Source organism: Ornithorhynchus anatinus, chromosome X5 (assembly GCF_004115215.2).
Source record: "Ornithorhynchus anatinus isolate Pmale09 chromosome X5, mOrnAna1.pri.v4, whole genome shotgun sequence".
Classification (NCBI taxonomy): domain Eukaryota; kingdom Metazoa; phylum Chordata; class Mammalia; order Monotremata; family Ornithorhynchidae; genus Ornithorhynchus; species Ornithorhynchus anatinus.
In genome coordinates, this window is record NC_041753.1 from 61,812,935 (window position 1) to 61,834,842 (window position 21,908).

The window sequence follows — 21,908 nt, forward strand, 5'->3', positions numbered from 1 at the left end:
AATCATTGCTCATTTCCCATTTCAGCAGACATCTGGTAAAGTGAAAATTAGAAGCTACCCAGAACCCCCTTTCTGTGAAGCCATCCCAGGGTTTATACACTAGGTCTCGTTATTCACCTCGTATGTGAGGTCAGCCTATCTTGAGGCGTGTAACCTGATTATGTCCATTTTGGCCCAACACAGAGATTCTGTCTCAATCATGCTGCCTACTCAAGCTGCCTGAGTAGATGAGACTTTGCCAGCTCAAATTAAACCAAGGCAGACAGAGATGTTGCTTGTAGCACAGGGGATATTTGTGCAGTTACAAACTGAACTAGTACTATTGATGGAGTTTATTTCAAAGATGTTGATAGGGGTGTTCTTTGTGTTGTACATGAATGTAGAAGCCAGGTTGCTGCAGAAGCCAGTTGTGGTTACTTTCAGCTCTGCAGTTTTGGAAAGACGACCTTTTCTACTAGATCCAGACCTCCCCACCCACGTTTGGAGTCCTTCATCTCTCTTAAGAAAGACTTAATAGTCTGAGTCTGTGTACATCAACCAATGCTTCAGGGAACTTTCATTCATTCTCAGAATAATTCTCTTCCAAACTTGCAGTGAACCAGTGAATGTTCCACCCTTCCCCTTGATTTTGGTGACCAGCAGCACCAATCCACCCTGAGTGAGACAAACTCACAGACACCATGATATGCTTACACCAAAAGCACACAGAAACACATACGGATGATCACCAACACAAACACCCACTCTGGGACATGCACCCTCCCCACCCCTGCCCCCCTCATTTCACACATCATGACACTCAAAATACACCCCAAGTTACACCTGGTCATACTCACCGTTAGGACATTAACACTTCAAGACACCCACACCCATACACACATTCCTGACCCACATATTCACATCCCCACATATATATCCCAGCACATGCACACCCTCTGGGAGATGTTTAGTTGAACAGTGACACACACAACACTGTCCCTGGATCCTCTCACCCTGTTCAAGTCAGTCTTGGCTAGGCCATACCCAGCTGCCTGTCATTCCTGTCACAGTTTAATACCCTTGGGAGGAAGCTATTATCTCTGTTTCATGAGGAAGCTGAAGCACATAAAGGTTAAGTGATTAGTCAAGGTCACCCAGGAAGGTAGCAGTAGGACCGGGATTGGTTCTCAGTATTCTTGACTCCTACAGCTCTATTCACTAGATGATCGTATGTTCTGAACCTTTAGAAATTATGACCGACTGTGTGCTGTGCCAGAAGCAGGTGGACATTTGCCTGGGGGTCGATAATAATAATAATAATAATGATGGTATCTGTTAAGTACTTACTACGTGTCAAGCACTGTTCTAAGTGCTGGCGCAGATATGAGTTAATCGGGTTGAACACAGTCCCTGTCCCACACAAGGCTCACAGTCTAAGAAGGAAGGAGAAGAGGTACTGAATCCCCATTTTACAGGTGGGGAAACTGCGGCCCAGAGAAGCAAGGTCACACATCAGGCAACTGGTGGAGTAGGGATTAGAACCCAGGTCCTCTGACTCCCAGGCCTGTGCTCTTTCCACTTGACCACCCTGCTCCTATAATATGTGTGGTACTACTATGGCAATTGAGATGAATCTTGGGGCAGCCCCGAGGCTAGATGTGCAGAATTGTTGTGTGGAATAGTTCTGTAAAATACAGAGCCTTCTTCAGAACTCACCCCAATCTCCAGCCATTAGGACAAACTTCCAGAATTGTATACTTCCCTTTCCATTCCTGTGGTTCATCGCAGTAACCACTTCGGTTTGCTCTGTTGCAGAGCAGGTGGACATAAGAAATGACTCCCAGGCTCCAGTTCTGGAGTTATTTGGGCTTGTGGCCCTGCTTTAAATTACATTTAAACCTACCCTTTTTTGAATTTCCCATGGGCCTGCGGACATGGGTGCAGTTTCTAATATGTTAATATCTATGTTTAAAGTGCCTGCTTCAAGATCCAAGACTAGATGATGACGAATTTCTCCCCAGTGTTGGAATCATTTTCTTTTTGTGCTTGCGTCAGTATCACTCTACTTATTCTGTGTGCTTGCTGGCCTCATCGAAGATGGGCCTTCCAGTTCCACAGCTGAGCAGTGACCTTATTTCTGCTTTATCAGCGGATTTTCCTCCTGGTTTTCTGCCCTTTTTTTTTCATTTTGAATGTCATGGAAAGTTGTTTATTTCAGTTTCTTCTCTAGTTGACCCAGTGACAACATTCATTTGAATTTAAAATTTTTGTTCTTTTGCCCATGACAGTTACTGTCTTATTTTTTAGAGCATCATGTGACCTGGGTTTACAGTTTGGAATAATACTGAGGCATCTACTATTTTCTTCGGAAGCCAGGAGTTCACCTATAGGGCATTTCACCCAAACAGTGGGTAGTAAGCATTTGGAATTGATTAACACAGGAAACAATATCATGAGGTTCCATAAGGGTTTGGCTAAATTTTATGGAAGAGAGGTCCATAATAGGGTACTTGAGGGAAAGTGAAGGTTATAACGGGAAAGGCTAGGGATGTCAGAGGCTTGAATAGGTTGAAATCGATATGAGGATGAGAGGTCAGTGAAGGGTTATTGAAACAGGGAAAAGTGAGGGAGGCTAGTTTCCATGTCCTTAACCGCTAGGGTCAATATAAGGAAGCCAGTCATCACACTGTTCATCTGGGCATTCTTTGTTCCCGCCATTGGAGACAAAAGTCTGGGCTGGATGGACTACTAGCTTCATCCAGCATGGCACTTCTTTGTTCTTCTTGTGATTCTTCCATGTTGGAGAAATTCCATGCAGTCCTTGCAATTTAGTGTGTGAAGAGGATGGTAATTCTGACCTGCATTAGTCACCTAAAAAATGAGTAAAAAATAAAGTTGTTTCCCTTAATTTTTGGATTTCAAAAGGTCTGTGTGACCCTGAATGCAGCGAAGTAGGATGTGAGGGTCCAGGACCAGATCACTGCAATGACTGCCTACACTACTACTACAAATTGAAAAACAACACTCGGTAAGAAAGAGGGATACACAGGCCTCCCTACCTGGAATACGCTTCTTAGCTCTCATGGAAAGTGAGTTGTTATTAAGTGGTGAAAGCATCGCATCCTATCTCATCTCTCTGAGGTGAGGTGAGGATTTGTTAACAACCCTCTGTCCAGCACTTAGGTCTCTTCAGAAGCTACACATCCCGAAGTTCGCTGACCGCTGGAAAACCTGGACATTGAGACATCATCTCAAGCTTACCTGTCTTCCCCTTCCCCCTGGACAACTGGGAGAGCTTGGGGGTGGGAGGGTAAATTGTGGCATTAATATTTCCTGGCCTTCGGGGACTGTCTGGTCTTTAAGTCCCAGAATGCTGTGGGACACAAAACTGAGCATGTCCTGAGAGTGCTCCAGCCAGGACATGGGCATCCAGGCATGTTCAGAGAGTGAGAGTAGCCGGGGATTGGGCAAGGTAGGCTGACCAGTTTAGCCAGGATAGTCCCACTTCTAGGCCTCATGGATATTTTTCTCAATTGCCCGGGCTAGCCCACAAAAATCCTGGATTGCCTTGGCCTACATGGGAAGTATGGCCGGCCTTCTTAAAAAGAATCATGTTTATTGCGGATCTTGATGCCTGCTTCTTTACTCCCCATTCCATCATCATAATTTCCTGTATCATTAGTGGGAGACAGAGAAAAGTCCCTTCTCGACCCCTTATCTGGCATTATCCAGCATTGCCCAGTATTGCTCCCAAGCACATCAAGCCAACATAGAAGAGGGGTATGTGAGTTAAAAAAAAAAAAAAAGACTAGCATGATGGGTGTGCAATTAATCACTTGCCGCCTACCTCATTGCCTAAGCCTTGACACCCCCACATCCACCCTTCCATCCAGTTGCATACCCCTCCACTTCCAGAAAAGGGTTGGAATTAGGAAGGTGGGAAGATTTCTTGGCACGATTTCATCGATTGACTCCCTGAGGAAGAGAGCTCTATGAAACCTGTGGGCAGATGCCTGGATGGACTTATATTGGACAGCTTTTGATTGAGGGTAGGACCTGTGGAACAAGGGAAACACAGGGAAGCTCAGGAGGGCTGCTGTTTGGTGACGGTACATAGAGGAGATGCTGGAGATTGCACCTCTGGTGACCATGACCGTTTCTCTTATCAGAATCTGTGTCTCAAACTGCCCCTCGGGTCACTACCATGCGGACAAGAAGCGCTGCCGAAAGTGTGCCCCCAGTTGTGAGTCCTGCGTCGGAAGCCACAGCAACCAATGTCTCACCTGTAAATTGGGCTACCATCTGAATGAAGAAACCAGCAGCTGCATCTCTGACTGCCCTAATGGATTTTACCTGGATCTCTGTAAGTAATTTACTAGAGTTTGGGACTTCCTGGGGAGGGTAATTCCTCCATGAGTTTAATGCAAAGGAGACCGTACTCTATTGTAATCAATCCATCAATCGTGTTACTGAGTGCTTACTGTGTGCAGGGCCCTGTACTAAGCACTTGGGAGAGTACAGTATAGCAGAGTCGGTAGACACATTCCCTGCCCACAACGAACTCACAGTCTAGAGGGGGAGACAGACATTAATATAGATGAATAAGTTATGGATATGTACATAAGTGCTGTGGGGCTGAGGAAAGGGTGAAAAAAGGGAGCAAATTAGAGTAACGCAGAAGGGACTGGGAAAAGAGGAAAGGAGGGCTTAGTGAAGGAAGGCTTCTTGCTGAAGATGTGCCTTCAATAAGGCTTTGAAGGTGGAGAGAGAAATTGTCTTTTGGCTGTGAAGAGGGAGGGCGTTCCAGGCCAGAGGGCGGACACAGGCAAGGGGTCAGTGGCGAGGTGGATGAGATCGAGGTAGAGCGAGTGGGTTGGCCAAGTGTGTGGGCTGGGTTGTAGTAGGAGCACAGGGAGGTGAGGTAGAAGAGGGCTAGGTGATTGCTAGTACTCTCGCAAGTGCTTACTACCATGTTCTGCGCACAGCAAGAGCTCAATAAATACCATTGAGTGATTGTAGCAGTGGTGTCTTCCCCTGAGAAATTATTACTATTATTATTATGGTATTTGGTAAGCACTTACTATGTGTCAAAAACTGTTCTAAGCTCTGGGGTAGATGCAAGTTAATCAGGTTGGACGCAGTCCCTGTCCCATATGGGGCTCACAGTTTTAGTAGCGGGGAAAACCGGCATTGAATCGCCACTTTACAGATGAGGAAACCGAGGCCCAGAGGTGAAGTGACTGCCCTAGGTCACACAGCAGATAAGTGGCAGGTCTGGGATTAGAACCCAGGTCATCTGACTCCCAGGAGCATGCTCTATCCACTAGGCCATGCGGCGGTAGCACTTTTATGGACATACATACCCTACTATTGAAGCAGTAACTCATCTACATATCCATTTCTCCTTCTTCCTATCTGTAAATTATTTTAGTATCTGCCTCTTCCACTAGAAATATTTGAAGGCCAGGGCCATGTCTACAAACTCCTGAACTTTCCTAAAATACTTTGTACAGTTCTTTGACTAGAGTTGACACTCAATAAATACTATTACTAATAATAATAATGTTGGTATTTGTTAAGTGCTTACTACGTGCCAAGCACTGTTCTAAGCGCTGCAGAGATACAGGGTAATCAGGATGTCCCACGTGAGGCTCACAGTCTTAATCCCCATTTTACAGATGAGGTAACCGAGGCACCGAGAAGTTAAGTGACTTGCCCAAAGTCACACAGCTGACAGGTAGAGGAGTCAGGATTAGAACCCATGACCTCTGACTCTTAAGCCTGTGCTCTTTCCGATTGATATATGAACCAACCCAACAGCAGTGAGAGGCTGGAGAACAACGTGGAGGGGAAGCAAGACCTAGTGGAAAGAGCCTGGATCTGATAGTCAGAGGATCTTGGATTCTAATTCCGGCTCCACTGCTTGTCTGCTGTGTGACCTTGGGCAAGTCGCTTCACTTCTCTGTGCTTCAGTTACCTTATCTGTAAAGTAGGGATTGAGATTGTGAGCCCCACGTGGGACATGGACTGTATCCAACCTGATTGGTTTGTATCTACACCAGTGCTTAAATACAGTGCCTGGCACGTAGTTAGTGCTTAGAAAATACCATTTAAAAAAAATATCTGAAATCCCTTGCCTTGGAACCCTCATCCCAGCCAAGGGGAAAACCCAACTTGGTGTATACGGAACTGGTAAAAATGTCTTTCAATGCCATGTGAGAACCCAGCTCGATTTCTCTCATTCCCTGGGCCACGGGATGCAGCATTTCTCTTCTCTCCCATCTCCAACCTCCTGCTCAGGTCCCCTCCCCGTCCTGCCTAAAACTCCCACCCCCTTCACCACCAACAGACCTCTGCTTTCCTTATCTTCATTCATTCAATAGTATTTATTGAGCGCTTACTATGTGCAGAGCACTGTACTAAGCGCTTGGAATGAACAAGTCAGCAACAGATAGAGACAGTCCCTGCCGTTTGACGGGCTTACAGTCTAATCGGGGGAGACAGACAGACAAGAACAATGGCAATAAATAGAGTCAAGGGGAAGAACATCTCGTAAAAACAATGGCAACTAAATAGAATCAAGGTGATGTACAATTCATTAAAACAAATAGGGTAAAGAAAATATATACAGTTGAGCAGACGAGTACAGTGCTGAGGGGATGGGAAGGGAGAGGGGGAGGAGCAGAGGGAAATGGGGGGAAAAGAGGGTTAAGCAGCGGAGAGGTGAAGGGGGGGTGGTAGAGGGCGTAGAGGGAGAAGGGGAGTTCAGTCTGGGAAGGCCTCTTGGAGGAGGTGAGTTTTAAGTAGGGTTTTGAAGAGGGGAAGAGAATTAGTTTGGCGTAGGTGAGGAGGGAGGGCGTTCCAGGACCGCAGGAGGACGCGGCCCAGGGGTCGACGGCGAGATAGACGAGACCGAGGGACGGTGAGGAGGTGGGCGGCAGAGGAGCGGAGCATGCGGGGTGGGCGGTAGAAAGAGAGAAGGGAGGAGAGGTAGGAAGGGGCAAGGTGGTGTAGAGCCTTGAAGCCTAGAGTGAGGAGTTTTTGTTTGGAGCGGAGGTCGATAGGCAACCACTGGAGTTGTTTAAGAAGGGGAGTGACAGGCCCAGATCGTTTCTGCAGGAAGATGAGCCGGGCAGCGGACTGAAGAATAGACTGGAGTGGGGCGAGAGAGGAGGAAGGGAGATCAGAGAGAAGGCTGACACAGTAGTCTAGCCGGGATATAACGAGAGCCCGTAGCAGTAAGGTAGCCGTTTGGGTGGAGAGGAAAGGGCGGATCTTGGCGATATTGTAAAGGTGAAACTGGCAGGTCTTGGTAACAGATAGGATGTGTGGGGTGAACGAGAGAGACGAGTCAAGGATGACACCGAGATTGCGGGCCTGAGAGACGGGAAGGATGGTCGTGCCATCCACAGTGATAGGGAAGTCTGGGAGAGGACCGGGTTTGGGAGGGAAGATGAGGAGCTCAGTCTTGCTCATGTTGAGTTTTAGGTGGCGGGCCGACATCCAGGTGGAGACGTCCCGGAGGCAGGAGGAGATGCGAGCCTGAAGGGAGGGGGAGAGGACGGGGGCGGAGATGTAGATCTGCGTGTAATCTGCGTAGAGATGGTAGTCAAAGCCGTGAGAGTGAATGAGTTCACCAAGAGAGTGAGTGTAAATGGAGAACAGAAGAGGGCCAAGAATTGACCTTCTGACTGATCTGACTGATCTTCAAAGTCCTTCTGTCTCTATCTGTTGCCGATTTGTACATTCCAAGCGCTTAGTACAGTGCTCTGCACATAGTAAGCGCTCAATAAATACTATTGAATGAATGAATGAATGAATTCTTCAAATCACATCTTCTCCAGGAACCTTCCCTGATTAATTTCTCATCTCCACACCCTTTATCCCCCTTACTGCCCCTTCAGCACTTCTGCTTCGCCTAAGCACTTGGGTACTCACTACTTACACATCCCTTTATACTTTATACTCTGTTGCTTCCTCCTAATTCTAATTTATTTCAATAATTTCAGTACCTGTCTCCCCCATTAAATTGTAAGCTTCTTCAAGGCAGAAATCATGTCTATTGATTCTATTATACCTTCCTAACCACTTAGTACAGTGTTTTGTACATGTTAGGCACTCAATAAATGCTATTGGTTGATCGACTGAGCAGAAACAATCTCGGGAACCAACAGCTACCTGAAGGACCAGATGGCTTTGACAAAAGTGGTGTGCATTCCACTTGGTTTACTTGGGTTACAACATATCATTATGATGATGATGATGATGGTATTTGTTAAGCACTTACTCTGGGACAAGCACTGTTCTAAGTGCTGGAGTAGATACAAGTTAATCAGTTCGGATGTGGTCCCTGTCCCAGGTGGGTCACACGTAAGTAGGAGGTAAAACAGGTATTGAATCCCCACTTTACAGTTGAGGAAACTGAGGCACTGGGAAGGTGAGTGATTTGCCTGAGGCCACACGGTCAACAATTGGTGGAGATAGGACCAGAACCCAGGTCCTCTAACTCCCAGGCCTGTGTTCTTTCCACTAGACTGTGCTCCCTCTCTTTCGTACTATTTCCAAGCTCATTTATATAGCCTTCCTGGATTAGAATTCTGTTGATCAGACATGCCCAATGAGCAATGCTGATTCATTTAAAATGGAAAAAAAAATCATTTCTGTTCTATTTTAAAAGTGATAGAAATAATGAAGATACATTTGATCTGCGAGAAAGGGCAATGATGGATTTGGCATTCTGTGCTGCATGCTGATTTCCACTCACATCCATGTGGAAAATATTTAAAACAACAAGCATTGGAACACTGCCATATGATTTCATTAAATCAAATTGATCTGTACTTTCTGGATTTCTCCCTCCTCCCTATCCCCCAAAACAGATAAAAATGTATGCCGGAGATGCAGCGAAAACTGTAAGACCTGTACGGAATTCCAAAACTGCACAGAATGCAGACACGGCCTGAGGTAAGGAACGATGAGATGGGATTTCACTGTGCACAATAACGAGGGAAGCTTCAGACTCTATGGATATACATTCAAGAGAGTTACACCTCGTTCCTATTTGACCTTGGCTTTAAGTTAAGTGTTTTATTGCTATTTACATTGCCTCCTAGTTTTTCTCCTGAGATGAAGTTTGTGTCGTTTAGCAGTTTAGCGATAGAATGTAGACCAGACAGATTCACTTAAAAAAAAATGTTCAAATGTAGGTAAATAAAAGGTCTGGCCACATTAGAACATTCTTCACCCTTTTGACCTACAGTGTAGTAATCAAGGATTATTGCAGAAACAAAGCTAGTAAATTGTATAAATCTTCCTGATTCATTCCTGTGATAGTTGGAAACTATTTTCTTATCTTTACTGTGTCTCTCCATACATCCAATCATTCACTTTATCTTAAGTACCTCAGGCCTAGCTCCATTATGGAACGGAATGCACATATATTTAATACCAAAGGCTATTTTTTCTTGGTAAGGGACTTAATCATAGCAAAAATCCATAAAGGAACTACACGTTTCAAGCCCGCAAATAAATAAGTGACCATTTGATCCAAACTGAGGAGGTGACACAATGCTCCACCGCAGCCAAATTAGTTTGAAGGGATAGTACTGTGGGTTTTTGTTGAGTGGCCCAATAGGCAAGGCACAGGCCTGGGAGGCAGAGGATGTGGGTTCTAATCCTGGCTCTGCCGCTTGCCTGCTGTGTGACCTTGGGCAAATCATTTGATTTCTCGGTGCCTTAGCATCCCCAACTGTAAAATAGGGATTAAATATTTGTTCTCCCTCTTATATAGATTGTGAGCCCCTTGTGGGGCAGGGACTGTGTCCAATCCGATTATTTGAATCTGTCCCAGCGCTCAGTAGAGTACTTGGCGCATAGTGGACACTTAACAAATACCACTATTAAGTCAAAATTCTTCTGTGACACCTTGAAAAAAAGCCATATGTGGTATGTCAGTGAGCCACGTACCTGATATCCATACATCGCTAAGGTCTCTGAATAATTCATCTTAGAACATCATTCTTGGCTCCTTTAGCTAACAGTTTTAGCCAAGTTGAACAGGGGTTTAACCTGGACCATGGTCACAGACAAGTTTCTGTCAGGGCCAGACAGGATAGGCTTTATTAATCAGAGCAGCCAAGCCACCGATTTCCCAGTTTCACATCAGGACAGAATCACAATTTGTTTCTCCGGTTTTCCATTCCTGGAGAGTCTATTCCTCAGGTAATAGAATGCCATCCCTACTTGATGGCAACAACTATATCCTTCAAAGGTATAAGGAATTGAGGGGATGAAAATAAAAGCCTCAACTAAAAGTAGAGTCTTTTCTTAGTTTCTCCTCTTCTCTCTCCCCCTTGGACTGTGAAAGCCCCTTGTGGAACAGTGACTGACTGATCTGATTGTATTGTATCTTCCTGCACTTAGATCAGTACTTGGCACACAGTAAGTGCGTAACAATTATATTACTATTATTATTTTCCTGTTTTCTACTTTAAAAGAATGGAGGGTTTTATCACCCAGTACTCAGGGCCACCTGGCTTTAATGCTGAATCCTGTGGGCTTTCAAGACTCCAGTGCAAACTGTGGGCCTTTCCTCCATCTGAGCCGAAGTGCGAAAAACCCTTAGTTAGGTCTCTGCTACCTAGTAGTATTTTCAGTGACTGTATTCTGGCATCCTTAGGTCCCACTCTCATTTTTCTCTTCACTAGTATTTACCTCTATTTCTCACCGTGAGGTTATCGGGCAGTGTTTCTACCCGCTAAACATTACCCTTTTCCATCTTACAACGTTTGCATTCCACTGTTTGGTGAAGTCATTTCTGGGAAGAGTGGTTCAGCTTGCTCCACCCCTCAAGCTCCCTAAGGCTTCAGGGTTCCACAGTGCTGCTGCGGGCCAGAAGGCATAGGCCAGCTGATCCCTCAGCGTTTCTAGTCAAGCCACAGGTAACATCAGCCCACCCCCTACCAACACTGGGGCAGCTTCAGAGGCCCCCAAGAGCACCCCAGGGGCTTGGCTTGAGCCTAGGGTGGCCTTGGGGGACCTGTTCTGGGCTGCAGCTGCTCCAGTGGGGCCTGCTCTGGGCCAAGCCACTCCATCCCATCTTGACAAACCCCCAGGTTGGGTGTGGGGAATGGTTCCAGTTCGGAAGAACTTGGGGAGGATCCAGAGGGAATCGGGAGCCTCCCAAGCTGAGTGAAACCCAGGACTGCCTCAGCCCCCAAAGCGGATCCTTCCAGGGTGACTCTGGATGGCCCCAGAGTTGGGACCAGCTGGGGCAGCATGTTTTAGGTGCCATAGCACCACTATGACTTTTCTACGATCAGACCTTCCACGGGGACATCATTAGCAGCCCCTGGAATTTGACTTCTATGAACTACCCGGAACTTCTGAATTTGCAGAGCTTTGAGAATCCCTCTGGGGTGAAAGGTGCCATCAAAAGTTAGGAATCTCAGACCACCGCTGAGAAAAATAAGTTCCAGACACATACCTACATGCATATAACCAGTGCTGAGAAAGAGGGTGGAAGGTTTATCCGGTTCTTCTTTTATCTTTACTAGCTTACATGGATCCAGATGTTCTATCACCTGTGAGGATGGGCAGTACTATAACGGCAAGGACTGTGAACGCTGTCACCGCTTCTGTGCCACATGTGCTGGTACTTCTTGTTGTTTTCCTTGACATGATCATTCTGTCTTTGTGGAGGTGGGGGAGCAAATTCCCTATGGGCAGGGAATGCGTCTACCAACTCTGACATATTGTACTCTCCCAAGCACTCAGTACAGTGCTCTGCATGCAGTAAGACCTCAGGAAATACAATTGATTGATTGATTTGGGTTGGTTTGGGATATCATCTTTCCGAACAGGATACATTTGTGATGAGGAAATTCTATAGGCCCCTGATGTTGTCTTGGCTTGCCATCAGCCCTTAGAACAGTGCTCTGCACATAGTAAGCACTTAAGAAATACCATCATCATTATTATTATTGGCTCTTTAAAGCCATCATGAAAGACAGACCCACTTGTTGAAATGTGTACACAGTTGCCAGAACTACCCGTAAGATGCATTGACAACTGAGGTCGTGTTGTTCTTCGTGTCTTATGATTCCATATTAGGACAGGATATTTTCTTTTGGCGCATAAAAGCCAGTAGCTCTGGTTGAGACGGCAAGAAGCTCTGCTATAGTTGATGTTTCAAAGCACCACACGTGTCAAATCTAACCTCAAGAGAGGCATAGCATTACTATCACACGTTGAGCTTTCTGTGGGTCATTCGATAGATTGAAGGTATTGAGCGATTACAGGGTGCAGAGCACTGTACCGAGCGCTTCGGAGGGTGCGAGACAATAGAACCGGTAGACGTGAGCCCTGTCTTTAAGGAGTTTACAATCTAGAAATAGGTTCTGCAGTCAATAATGGGGGACATTCTGATATTTTGTTTATTTGCCTTGGCTTTAAGGCTCCGGAGCAGATGCGTGCATAAACTGCACAGAAGGTTACTTCATGGAGGATGGGAGATGTGTACAGAGCTGTAGTAGTGGTTATTTCCCTGATCACTCATTGGATAATGGATTCAAATCCTGCAAAAAGTAAGCAGATTTTCCCTCCTCCCCCAAGTGTTGCATGTGTTTGGCCCTTTTAAATGGAAGGGTACAATATGGTTGACTATGTTTTTGGATGTGACTCTCAAATCAGGTTCTGGGGCAATTTAGAATTTTATAGCAGGAATCATGGTGCAAACATTAAACCAAAGGCATTTTAAGAGAAAATGTGTGTAATACAACTTAACATTTTCTCTTGAAAGGCTTTGCCTTGTGAGTGGTTTAGAGAGGGAAATCATGCTTTTTTCCATTTCTAGATATGTAATATGACTTCCAGACTTGGCAGGAAAGGTCTACCTGCTGGGAGTCTTTTCACGGTGCAAAACCAGTCACTGCCCTAAGAAAAGCAGCACTTGTGTATATTTGTACATATTTATTATTCTATTTATTTTATTAATAATGTGTATATATATCTATAATTCTATTTCTCTAGTTTGATGTTATTGATGCCTGTCTACTTGTTTTGTTTTGTTGTCTGTCTCCCCCTTCTAGACTGTGAGCCCATTGTTGGGTAGGGATTGTCTCTGTTGCCAAATTGTACATTCCAAGTGCTTAGTACAGTGCCCTGCACAAAGTAAGTGCTCAATAAATACGATTGAATGAATGAATGAAAAGAGCTTGCATAATCTTCCCCGGGGAGAATCAAACGGGCAGTGTTATGTAAATAATGTTTTCCTGAAAGTGCCATGTGATTAACTGGAATAAGATGTAATGTTTTCTCTTAGATGTGATGCCAGCTGTTTGTCTTGTAACGGTCCTGGGGACAAAAACTGTACGAGTTGCCTAAGTGGATATCTCTTAGATACAGGGGTCTGCGTCCTGGGAGCGATCTGTAAGGATGGTGAGTCCCATGGTACCTTGTTGATCATTCTGTGCCACGTCTTTATAAAAGGTGTCATCAATCTAGTGTGGGTCAGTTAAAATCATCTCCCTGTTGGCTTTTTTTCCCCGGTGATTTATTTCACTTCCATTCATTTTGAAGATGTTACTTCATATCCTTCAGTAAGTGTTCACTGGCATTTTCAGCTGGGCATCGTTGGCTAAGCAATATGAAATTGTCATCCCCATGAAAATATTGCCCATGACATTCCTTCCTTTCCATAACCACCAAACCCATATACCCCAAGGAAAGGAGGGTTCCTATTGCGGGTGCGGCACCATGTTGGTTGAGGAGATTGTTAATGCACTGACCAGCTTTGAGGGACTCATAGTCTGCAGAGCTGAGATAGCAAATTAAATGGATGAGCTGGTACCCAATTAGAGGGTGGTTCAGAGTCACTTTATATTGGTTCCTTCTGTAGAACTTCCTTCGGGGTAGCCCAAATTCCCCCAACTGTGTGAAACCAGTAATCTCCTAGGATAAAAGTATAAAAGCCCAGCGGAAGCTATGATCTGACTCACTTCTTCCCGACACTAGTCGAGTATAGAGGTCAAATCAGATTCATTCCCCAACCCTCATATACGTTAACTAACGTGTTGTTGACTGGATACCACAAGGCCTCTTCAGAGTACGTTGGGAATTCAAGGTCCTGAACTGTTGTTTAAAGCTCCTTTGAACTTTCACAGATTTGGGTTCAGTGTGAAAAGACAGTGGAGGCCAAGGCCAGTGCCAGTTTGATCAAAGAAATCATCCATTTAAGAAGAGTTTCACCCACCCCCAATCATGATCCTGTGTTTCATTCTCATCCCTTTTTTTGATTGTTTCTCACCTTTGGGCTGTTTGTAACAGAAAAAAATAAAGTTAACTGGAATTTCATTTCTCTTCCCTGGGTGAGGGTCACCACTGGAGTGGTTGGGAAATGGAGGCCACACATCCTCAAACTCACGTTTGGAAGGACTGAAAGGGGGGTCAGGCAAGACCTGGGAGCACCAGACAGAGGGAAGATAATGAATTGGGTGACAGGCAGGGCAGCATAGCAAGAGGGAGGGTTCAAGAGGGAGAAGAGCATGAGGAGGTGATAGGTGCTTCTTCACGGGAATTGGCTTTCACCCTTCACTGTTCCGGTGACCCCCATGCACCCCAGCCCAGAAGCCTCTTCACCCTCTGAGTGTAGGAAGCCATATATGTCTGTTTGTTGTTGTATTGTACTCTCCCAAGGGCTTAGTTCATTGCTCTGCACACAGTAAGTGCTCAATAAATACAATTGAATGAATGAAGAATCCTTAGAAGCAGTGTGACTTAGAGCAAAGAGCCCGGGCCTGAGAGTTAGAGGACCTAGGTTCTAATCCCTGCTCTGCCTCTTACCTGCTGTGTGACCCTGTGTGACCCACTTAACTTCTCGGCCCCTCAGTTCCCTCATCTGCAAAATGGGGATGCAATACCTGTTTTCCCTCCTATTTAGACTGTGAGCCCTCAGTGGGACCTGATTAACTTGTATCTACCCCAGCACTTAGAACAGTGCTTGGCACACAGTAAGCACTGAAAACATACTATATATTAAAAAAAGGGTCCCAAGTTAGAGCTGTGAGGGCTGCGTCCATCTCTCCTGAAACAGCATGGCCTAGTGGAAAAGTACAGGCCTGGGAGTCAGAGGACCTGGGTTCTAATCCCAGCTCTGATGTTTGCCTGCTGTGTGACCTCGGGCAAGTCACTTCACTTCTCTGTGCCTCATTTTCCTCAACTATAAAATGGGGATTTAATTTATGTCCTCCCTCCTTAGGCCATGAGCCCCAGGTGGGACAAAGACTATGATCCATCTGCATATACTGTATATACCCCCAGTGCTTAGTACAATGCCTGACACATAGTACGTGTTTAAAAAATATCACAATTATTATTGTTACCCTTGAATTCAGGAGGGTCGGGCCATCCCCTTTGTTATCAGCTAGCAGACTTCCAGGTTGGAAATAGAACATGGGCCTGGGCATCAGAAGGACCTGGGTTCCAGTCCCAGCTCTGCCACTTGTCTGTTGTGTGACCTTGGTCAAGTCACTTTACTTCTCTATGTCTCTGTTATCTCATCTGTGAAATGGAGATTAAGACCGTGAGCCCCATGTGGGACATGGTCTGTATCCAACCTGAATATCTTGTATCTGCCCCTGCACTTTGTACAGTACGTGGCACATAGTAAGTGCTTAACGAATGCCATAAAAAAAGAAAGAGGCAGTTGAAATAGATGGGGGAAAGAGAGCCCCAAAGGAGCCAGACCATACCCTCTTGTTCTTCCACCACATCTGAGAAAATGAGGCAAAGCTGGTGATGAGCAATTTCCTCCTGCTCTCTTCCATACAATCGAGCATGGGCCCAAATCTTTTAGGCTGAGCCTCTCAGAATGTGGGCTGTAGAAAGATTGCTTTGGTATCCAATTGTAAAATAAGTTCCTGAGCACTTGCCCTGGTCTTTAGTCCATGATGCTCACTGTCAGTAGCTGCACACTCACTGAGGCTTCAGTAAGTATGGGAAGGACTGGCAGAAAATTAGGTTGGTAAATTAGGTTGGTAAATTCAGTTGGCTAGTGTCTTGTTCTTCAAGGCCAAACAAAGCCCTTGAAATGCCTTGTATGCATTGGCCTTGTGGAAGGATGGGAAGAGACCAAGAATCCCCTGTGAAAATGAATAAGCCTTTGGATCCTTTAAGGACTGCTGTCACGGGTGGCCCAGGTAGAAAAGTTTAATTACAGTTTAGAAGATTTTTTTTATACTCTCTGTAGTACAATTGTGTGTATTCTTTGTCTCAGTAAAATTCCTTTACTGTTTTAATCACCAATTTCTAATTTATTCTTTTTTCTAATCTTTTTTTTTCCTTTTCATAAATGGATACCAATCATTTCCTGTTGGACTGCAATATCTCTTCTTGAAAAAAATGCTGTTGACTGAAATTACTTTTGATGGACCCAATTTCTTACCTGTTACCTGCTCCTGAATGGTCTCTTGCAACCAAAAACCAATTTTACCTCTTTGACCAATCAAAACCTTCCTGCCTGTGTGTGCATCATGCTGTCTACACCTTCAACTCCCCCTTCTCTGTCACTGACCCCTCCTGGAAAAGCCAAGGAAGAATCCTGGAACGAGGGAAGCTTCTGTATGCTAGTGAAAAAGAACAATCTCTGCCAGCGGAAAGTCCTCCAGCAGCTTTGTTGCAAAACGTGTACATTCAAAGGCTGAACAACCAGTGCCCAAAATCCCTTGTTCCTGTAGATTGATAGATTAATCTGTATTATTAAAAAGAAAAAAAAAAAGCAAGGCACCTCTTTCTCTCTCTCTCTCTTTCCTCTCTCTCTCTTTCTCTGTCGACTGTACAGGGAGATGATGAACTGTTGTGTCAGAACTTAAACGAAAAAAAAAACCTACAACAAGCCTACCTTTTATACCTGGGTGTTGCGTGCTAAGCACCCAGAATCATAGAGTCAGTATTGTATGACCAAAGTATTTGATGCCAAAATTACAATTAAAGTAATGATTTGATATTCTGTCAACTTTAGGGTATCCCTGTTTTTGAAGGTTCTCTATTTTTTTCCTTCCTACTTTTCCTTGCCTGTTTCCCCTTCGAGATGTTTAAAAACATGTTTCAAGAATACGACACAAGTTTACATGGATTAAAACAAAACAAAAACTCTTTGCATCGGTCTTTTTGTGTGCTTGTATTCAGAGTCAGGAAACTTGAGGCAACCAGGCCAGTGGGAATCCAGAGGGTCCCCCAGGGCTGTATTATGTGTCATATGTCCAGAATTTCAGGAATGAAACTTGGCTTATTCCACATCAAAATTCACTCCGTACACCGGGCACTGGTTTTTGCCTTCCGTGCAGCTGGGTGGCTTTTTTCACCTTTCCTACATACGCTTATGGAAGCACAGAGCCTGTGAATGGATGAGGGCATCAGGCTGCCTATGTCCTTGCTCTTGGCCTCGCCCCTTGGATCTGGTCCTTCTGGTAGTGGGTGGGTAGTTGGACATCATGCCTCTGATGCAGTTGGGTGGGTCCGAACTAGTCCAAATGCTGCTTCTTAGAAGCTGTGAGTATTAGTCAGGGCTGGACATGTTTTTCCCCCGGCCCCCGGATGGTACCAAGGCGTGCAGAAACTACACCATCAGTTTTGGGGGGGAAGAGGTAGGAGGAGGCCTGCATTACCATAAAACTAGTTGCATTTTACAGAGCATTTTTGCCTATGATCCCTATGAAATCAGCCTGCCAAAAAGCGCTTTTCAAATGGGTTAAAAATTATTTTTTCCCTGTACAGAGGAGGTTGTGTAGCTGTTAGTTTCCTAAAATGTGTATGGGGACGGGGGGAGGGAGAGAGGAAATCCGCTGAAGTCCTGTGCTTTTCAAAAATCCCACCTGAGCTTGCTTCTCCTTTATTTGACAGTTCAGGGATCAGGGCTTGTGTGGGCCAAAATGTTGGGAAGCAGACTGCGGGTGTTCGGCCTGCATTTGCAGCATCTCTGCTTCTTCCAATCACACCGAGGTGACTGTGCACGCCATTCGGCATATGAGAAAATGACTCTTGTGCCCAAGTTGCCCGGTAATAGTCTCAACGAGGCCAACAGCCTCTGGCTACCTTGACCACACCATCATGGTTCTGTCACTCTCAGACCCGTGGCCTTTCGCCTGTGTCCCAGACAAAACACAAACGTTGGCCAAGCCCATTGTCATTTGCTTTCTCTTTTGTTCCTTTGCCATCCCAAATAAGTCACAGAACTAAGCAAACCAAACTTCAAGGAAATCCCATTTGGCCTTAAAGGGCAGGTCAGGAAGAGAAACGGCAGGACGCCGATTATCCAAAGAGCCCAGGACGAGGCAGGTTCAGCTAACTGAAAATTCAGAGTAGAATTGGGTGTGATTTCCTCAGAAAGACCACAGTCACGATTTTGCTCCATTTTCCAAACTGCTTGTTTTCCGTTACCCAACCTAGCCTTCCTCCGGACAGCTGGTCATCGGCTTACTCCATGTACGGATAATCGGCTCTCTGCTCTAAAGCCCTTTGTTACTTCAGAGCTTGGCATGCGTATAAGGTACGAATGGCAAGAGGATTGCCTTTCTGTGAAGTCTGAGGACTTTCGCATGCCTCCCTTTTGAGTGTCCAAACCACTCCTGTGTTTTGTGAGCAAACTCTTTCTGCCAGGGCCCTCAGCTTCCCCGAAAGCCACTGAAAGCCTTCCTCCACCAGGTCTTGGCTTCTAAGCGCCTTCACTTCCTTAGAATAATTGGCTCTTTCAACTCCGGAGGAGGTAGAGGTCCAGCGAGGAAACTGAGAGTCACCTCAGTGTGAGCTGGGAGACTAAAATACCCATCGGATCGAGTGTCCGAAAGAGGGTTTTGTTCACCCCACCCCTCCGTAAAAGCTGCCCTTGTATGAATAATTCCAATAAGCAAACAGACCCTATGGATAGTTAGAACCTCACTGAGGTGATGGGGCATCCTGTCGCAGCCCCCGAGGGCCTGAATTTTTGGCTTCTTTCTACCGAGGCTACTGCTGGATGTAGGAAGCCGCCTACTGTGCAGGAACAGAAGCTTGGCAGGGCAGACGCCGGCTTCACACGCAGGCTTAAATGGAAAGGAGCCTAGCTGTCTAGGGATGGGGACCGATGCAACCTTCAGAGACATCCATTCAGCTGAAACGGCTTGTAATCTTCATGGCTCATGTGATGTCATAGGAAAAGTCAGAAATGGCAATTGTGTCTTCTGGTAGTCCACAGTCTGAAAACCCTTGTGAAGTCCCCCTGGTACCCTCTCGCATTTCCCCGCTCGCCATTCTGCGTCAGGTTGACTGTATGTGTACTGGTTTAACTACTAGTCTGGTACTGGCTCATTTCTCTTCATACCATTCTTAACTAGAACATAATGCTTTCAAAGGTTTAAGTTAATGTTATATATATGATATATGAATATATATTCCTAATTGAGATATAATTATGTAATAGATAGAAAAATGTTTGGATACTTAAATGCCTCTAACACTAATATAGAGACAAAATTCATATCTTCTGTTTTTGTCAAGTTTTTTGAACTAGAAACCCACTGTTACATCCAAGTTCATTTTTACTGAAAAATACTGTACACGTGTAAACTGTTCAGTTGTTTTTTGTAAAATATGGTAGAATCGTTGTAATTGATACTGGTCCAAATCAATGTTATTCCATATTTTATTTTTTCTATTAAATTAACCTAAGTTCCTGTTCATTTGCTCTGAAAGAACATGTGTGTGAGCTGTGGGCCAAACCTCCGCTCTGGGGTCATGTCAGGAAAGGAACTTATAGGATATAATATGCACAATATAACAATATAACTCTGTTATATTGCACTCTCCAAATCACTCAGTACAATGCTCTCCAGGCAGTAAGCTCTCAATAAATGCAATTGATTGATTGATCGAATGATTGAACTTTCCCCTCTGTTTCCAAGTGGGAAGAGTTTGATACCAGAAGAGTCAGGCCTCAAAATGAAATAGAAACAGCTTATTTTTTCTTTTCAAAAATCTACAACTTTTTCCCAAACCTGTGTTCAGAATCTGACTCAAACCCCATTTTGTGAAGGCAGGGAAATTGGTGGGGTGGCTACTTTCCAAGACTGGATCAGTGACAGTGGGGCAGGACTCCTTTTGGGTCAAAAATGATTGCCAACCACAATCACTGTGCAACGCTGCCTGCTCATAATTTTCCAGGGACAGATCCTCACACTGTGAGCCCCTTGTGGGACAGGGAATGTGCGCGATCTGAATATTTTGTACCTACCCCAGTGCTTAGCCCAATTAAGTGCTTAATAAATGCCATCATTAAATTATTATTAATATAATTATCATTATTATCATCTTTAAGGATCAGGCCGGCCCCTTGCTTCTCAGTTTAGGTCAATTCATTTCTCATTGTACACCCACTAATTTCGCAACTTTCTAGCAAGTCTCCTTCTGAGGGAAGAGGTTGGGCTGATATCTTGGCTTGAATGAGTTGTTTAGGGAATGTCTATGGAAAAGAAGGAGTTGGCTGTTTGAGATGCCAAATGTAGGTACCCTCAGTTCTTCCATAGCACGTGTTTTCACCGATCATTTTGGATAGGAGGCGACAGCAGAATTAGGGAATGCTTTTCCAACATTGCCTGTCTGTCCGGGTATAGCACGACTTGGTGTTAGAGGATCTGGTTGTGGCCATGCCTACGTCATCGGACAGAGGGTGAGTACTGCAGCACACGTGTTCCTTCACGTGGCATTCTGGAAGAAGGCAATCCCCCCCATATTGTAGGAGAGCTAAGTTTACAGGGAGAAATGGGAGCTTCAGGGATTGTACTTATAGGATCCTTGGGCTTCTAGTTTAATAGTTGGGGTGCTGCCACTTGGCAGCTAGATACCCTGATGAACTGTGATTGTGGGCCCGATGTGGGACAGGGACTGTGTCCAACCTGATTACCTTGTATCGACCCCAGTGCTTAGAACAGTGCCTGGCACATAATAAGCACTTAACAAATACCAATTAAAAAAAAATGGGAAGTGAGAATTAGAGGTTCTTGGTCCTCTCAGGGTTGGCTAGCTGGGAGTGTGGCATTGAAGAATCCACTTCTCCCAGGCAATAATGATTGACTGAATCCTGTTGGGTTTTCTCTCCAGAGAAACCAAGGCCTGGTATGGCCCAAATCTCCTCTAGAGTGATGGTTCCAGAGCAGGAATGACTAATAAGATAAATTGACCTTGAACCTTCTCACCTGCTTCCATTCATGTTCCTTTGGGGAACTCCTAGAGACATCTCATCAACGGTGTCTGTACTTTACCATTTCCATGTCTACCTGGTTGGCAAGAAAGTGAAATTGGGGAATGTGAACATCCCAACAACCTGCTGAGGAAATACTAAAACATCATTAGAAAAACTGGGTGTGCCCCAGTCAAAATGGGATGTCTGGTCACCCTCCACTGAGAAAGGTCATGACTAAGGGCCTGCAGAGTAGAGCCTCTCCCTTTTGGCCCGTCTTAAGGTTGGGGTCCTGTGAGGTCCTCGGTAGCAATCTGCACCCACAGTCTTTTGGCCATCAGTGTTGGTTAGCATTCACATTACCACACTTCCTCTGTTGTACAATTTTCCCAAGTGCTTACTACAGTGCTCTACACACAGTAAGCACTCAATAAATACCATTGATTGATTGATCGATTCCTCTGGGGCTGTTGTAACCACAGCTCCCTCTGCTGGTAATAGCAGCACTAGCAATAGTGGTCGTAGTACTATCAATCAATCATGTTTATTGAGTTCTTACTGTGTGCATAGCACTGTACTAAGCGCTTGAGAAAGTACATTATAACAAAGTTGGTAGACACATTCCCTGCCCACAACGAGCTTACAGTCCAGAGGGGGAGAGTACTGGTATTTATTGAGTGCCTACAGAGTTCTGCGCAGCTCTGTTCACCGAGGAGAAGCT

The 21,908-nt window shown here is 45.1% G+C and overlaps 1 protein-coding gene across 1 annotated transcript in view; it reads left to right on the forward strand.

The window, feature by feature from the left end:
- PCSK5 (proprotein convertase subtilisin/kexin type 5) overlaps positions 1–21,908 on the forward strand; it is a 409,642-nt gene that overhangs the window by 265,761 nt on the left and 121,973 nt on the right. Inside the window, 6 exon segments of the mRNA XM_039910756.1 lie at positions 2,905–3,007; positions 4,149–4,342; positions 8,859–8,943; positions 11,535–11,632; positions 12,434–12,563; positions 13,301–13,416. Of these exon segments, the coding sequence (XP_039766690.1) occupies positions 2,905–3,007; positions 4,149–4,342; positions 8,859–8,943; positions 11,535–11,632; positions 12,434–12,563; positions 13,301–13,416 (726 nt within the window).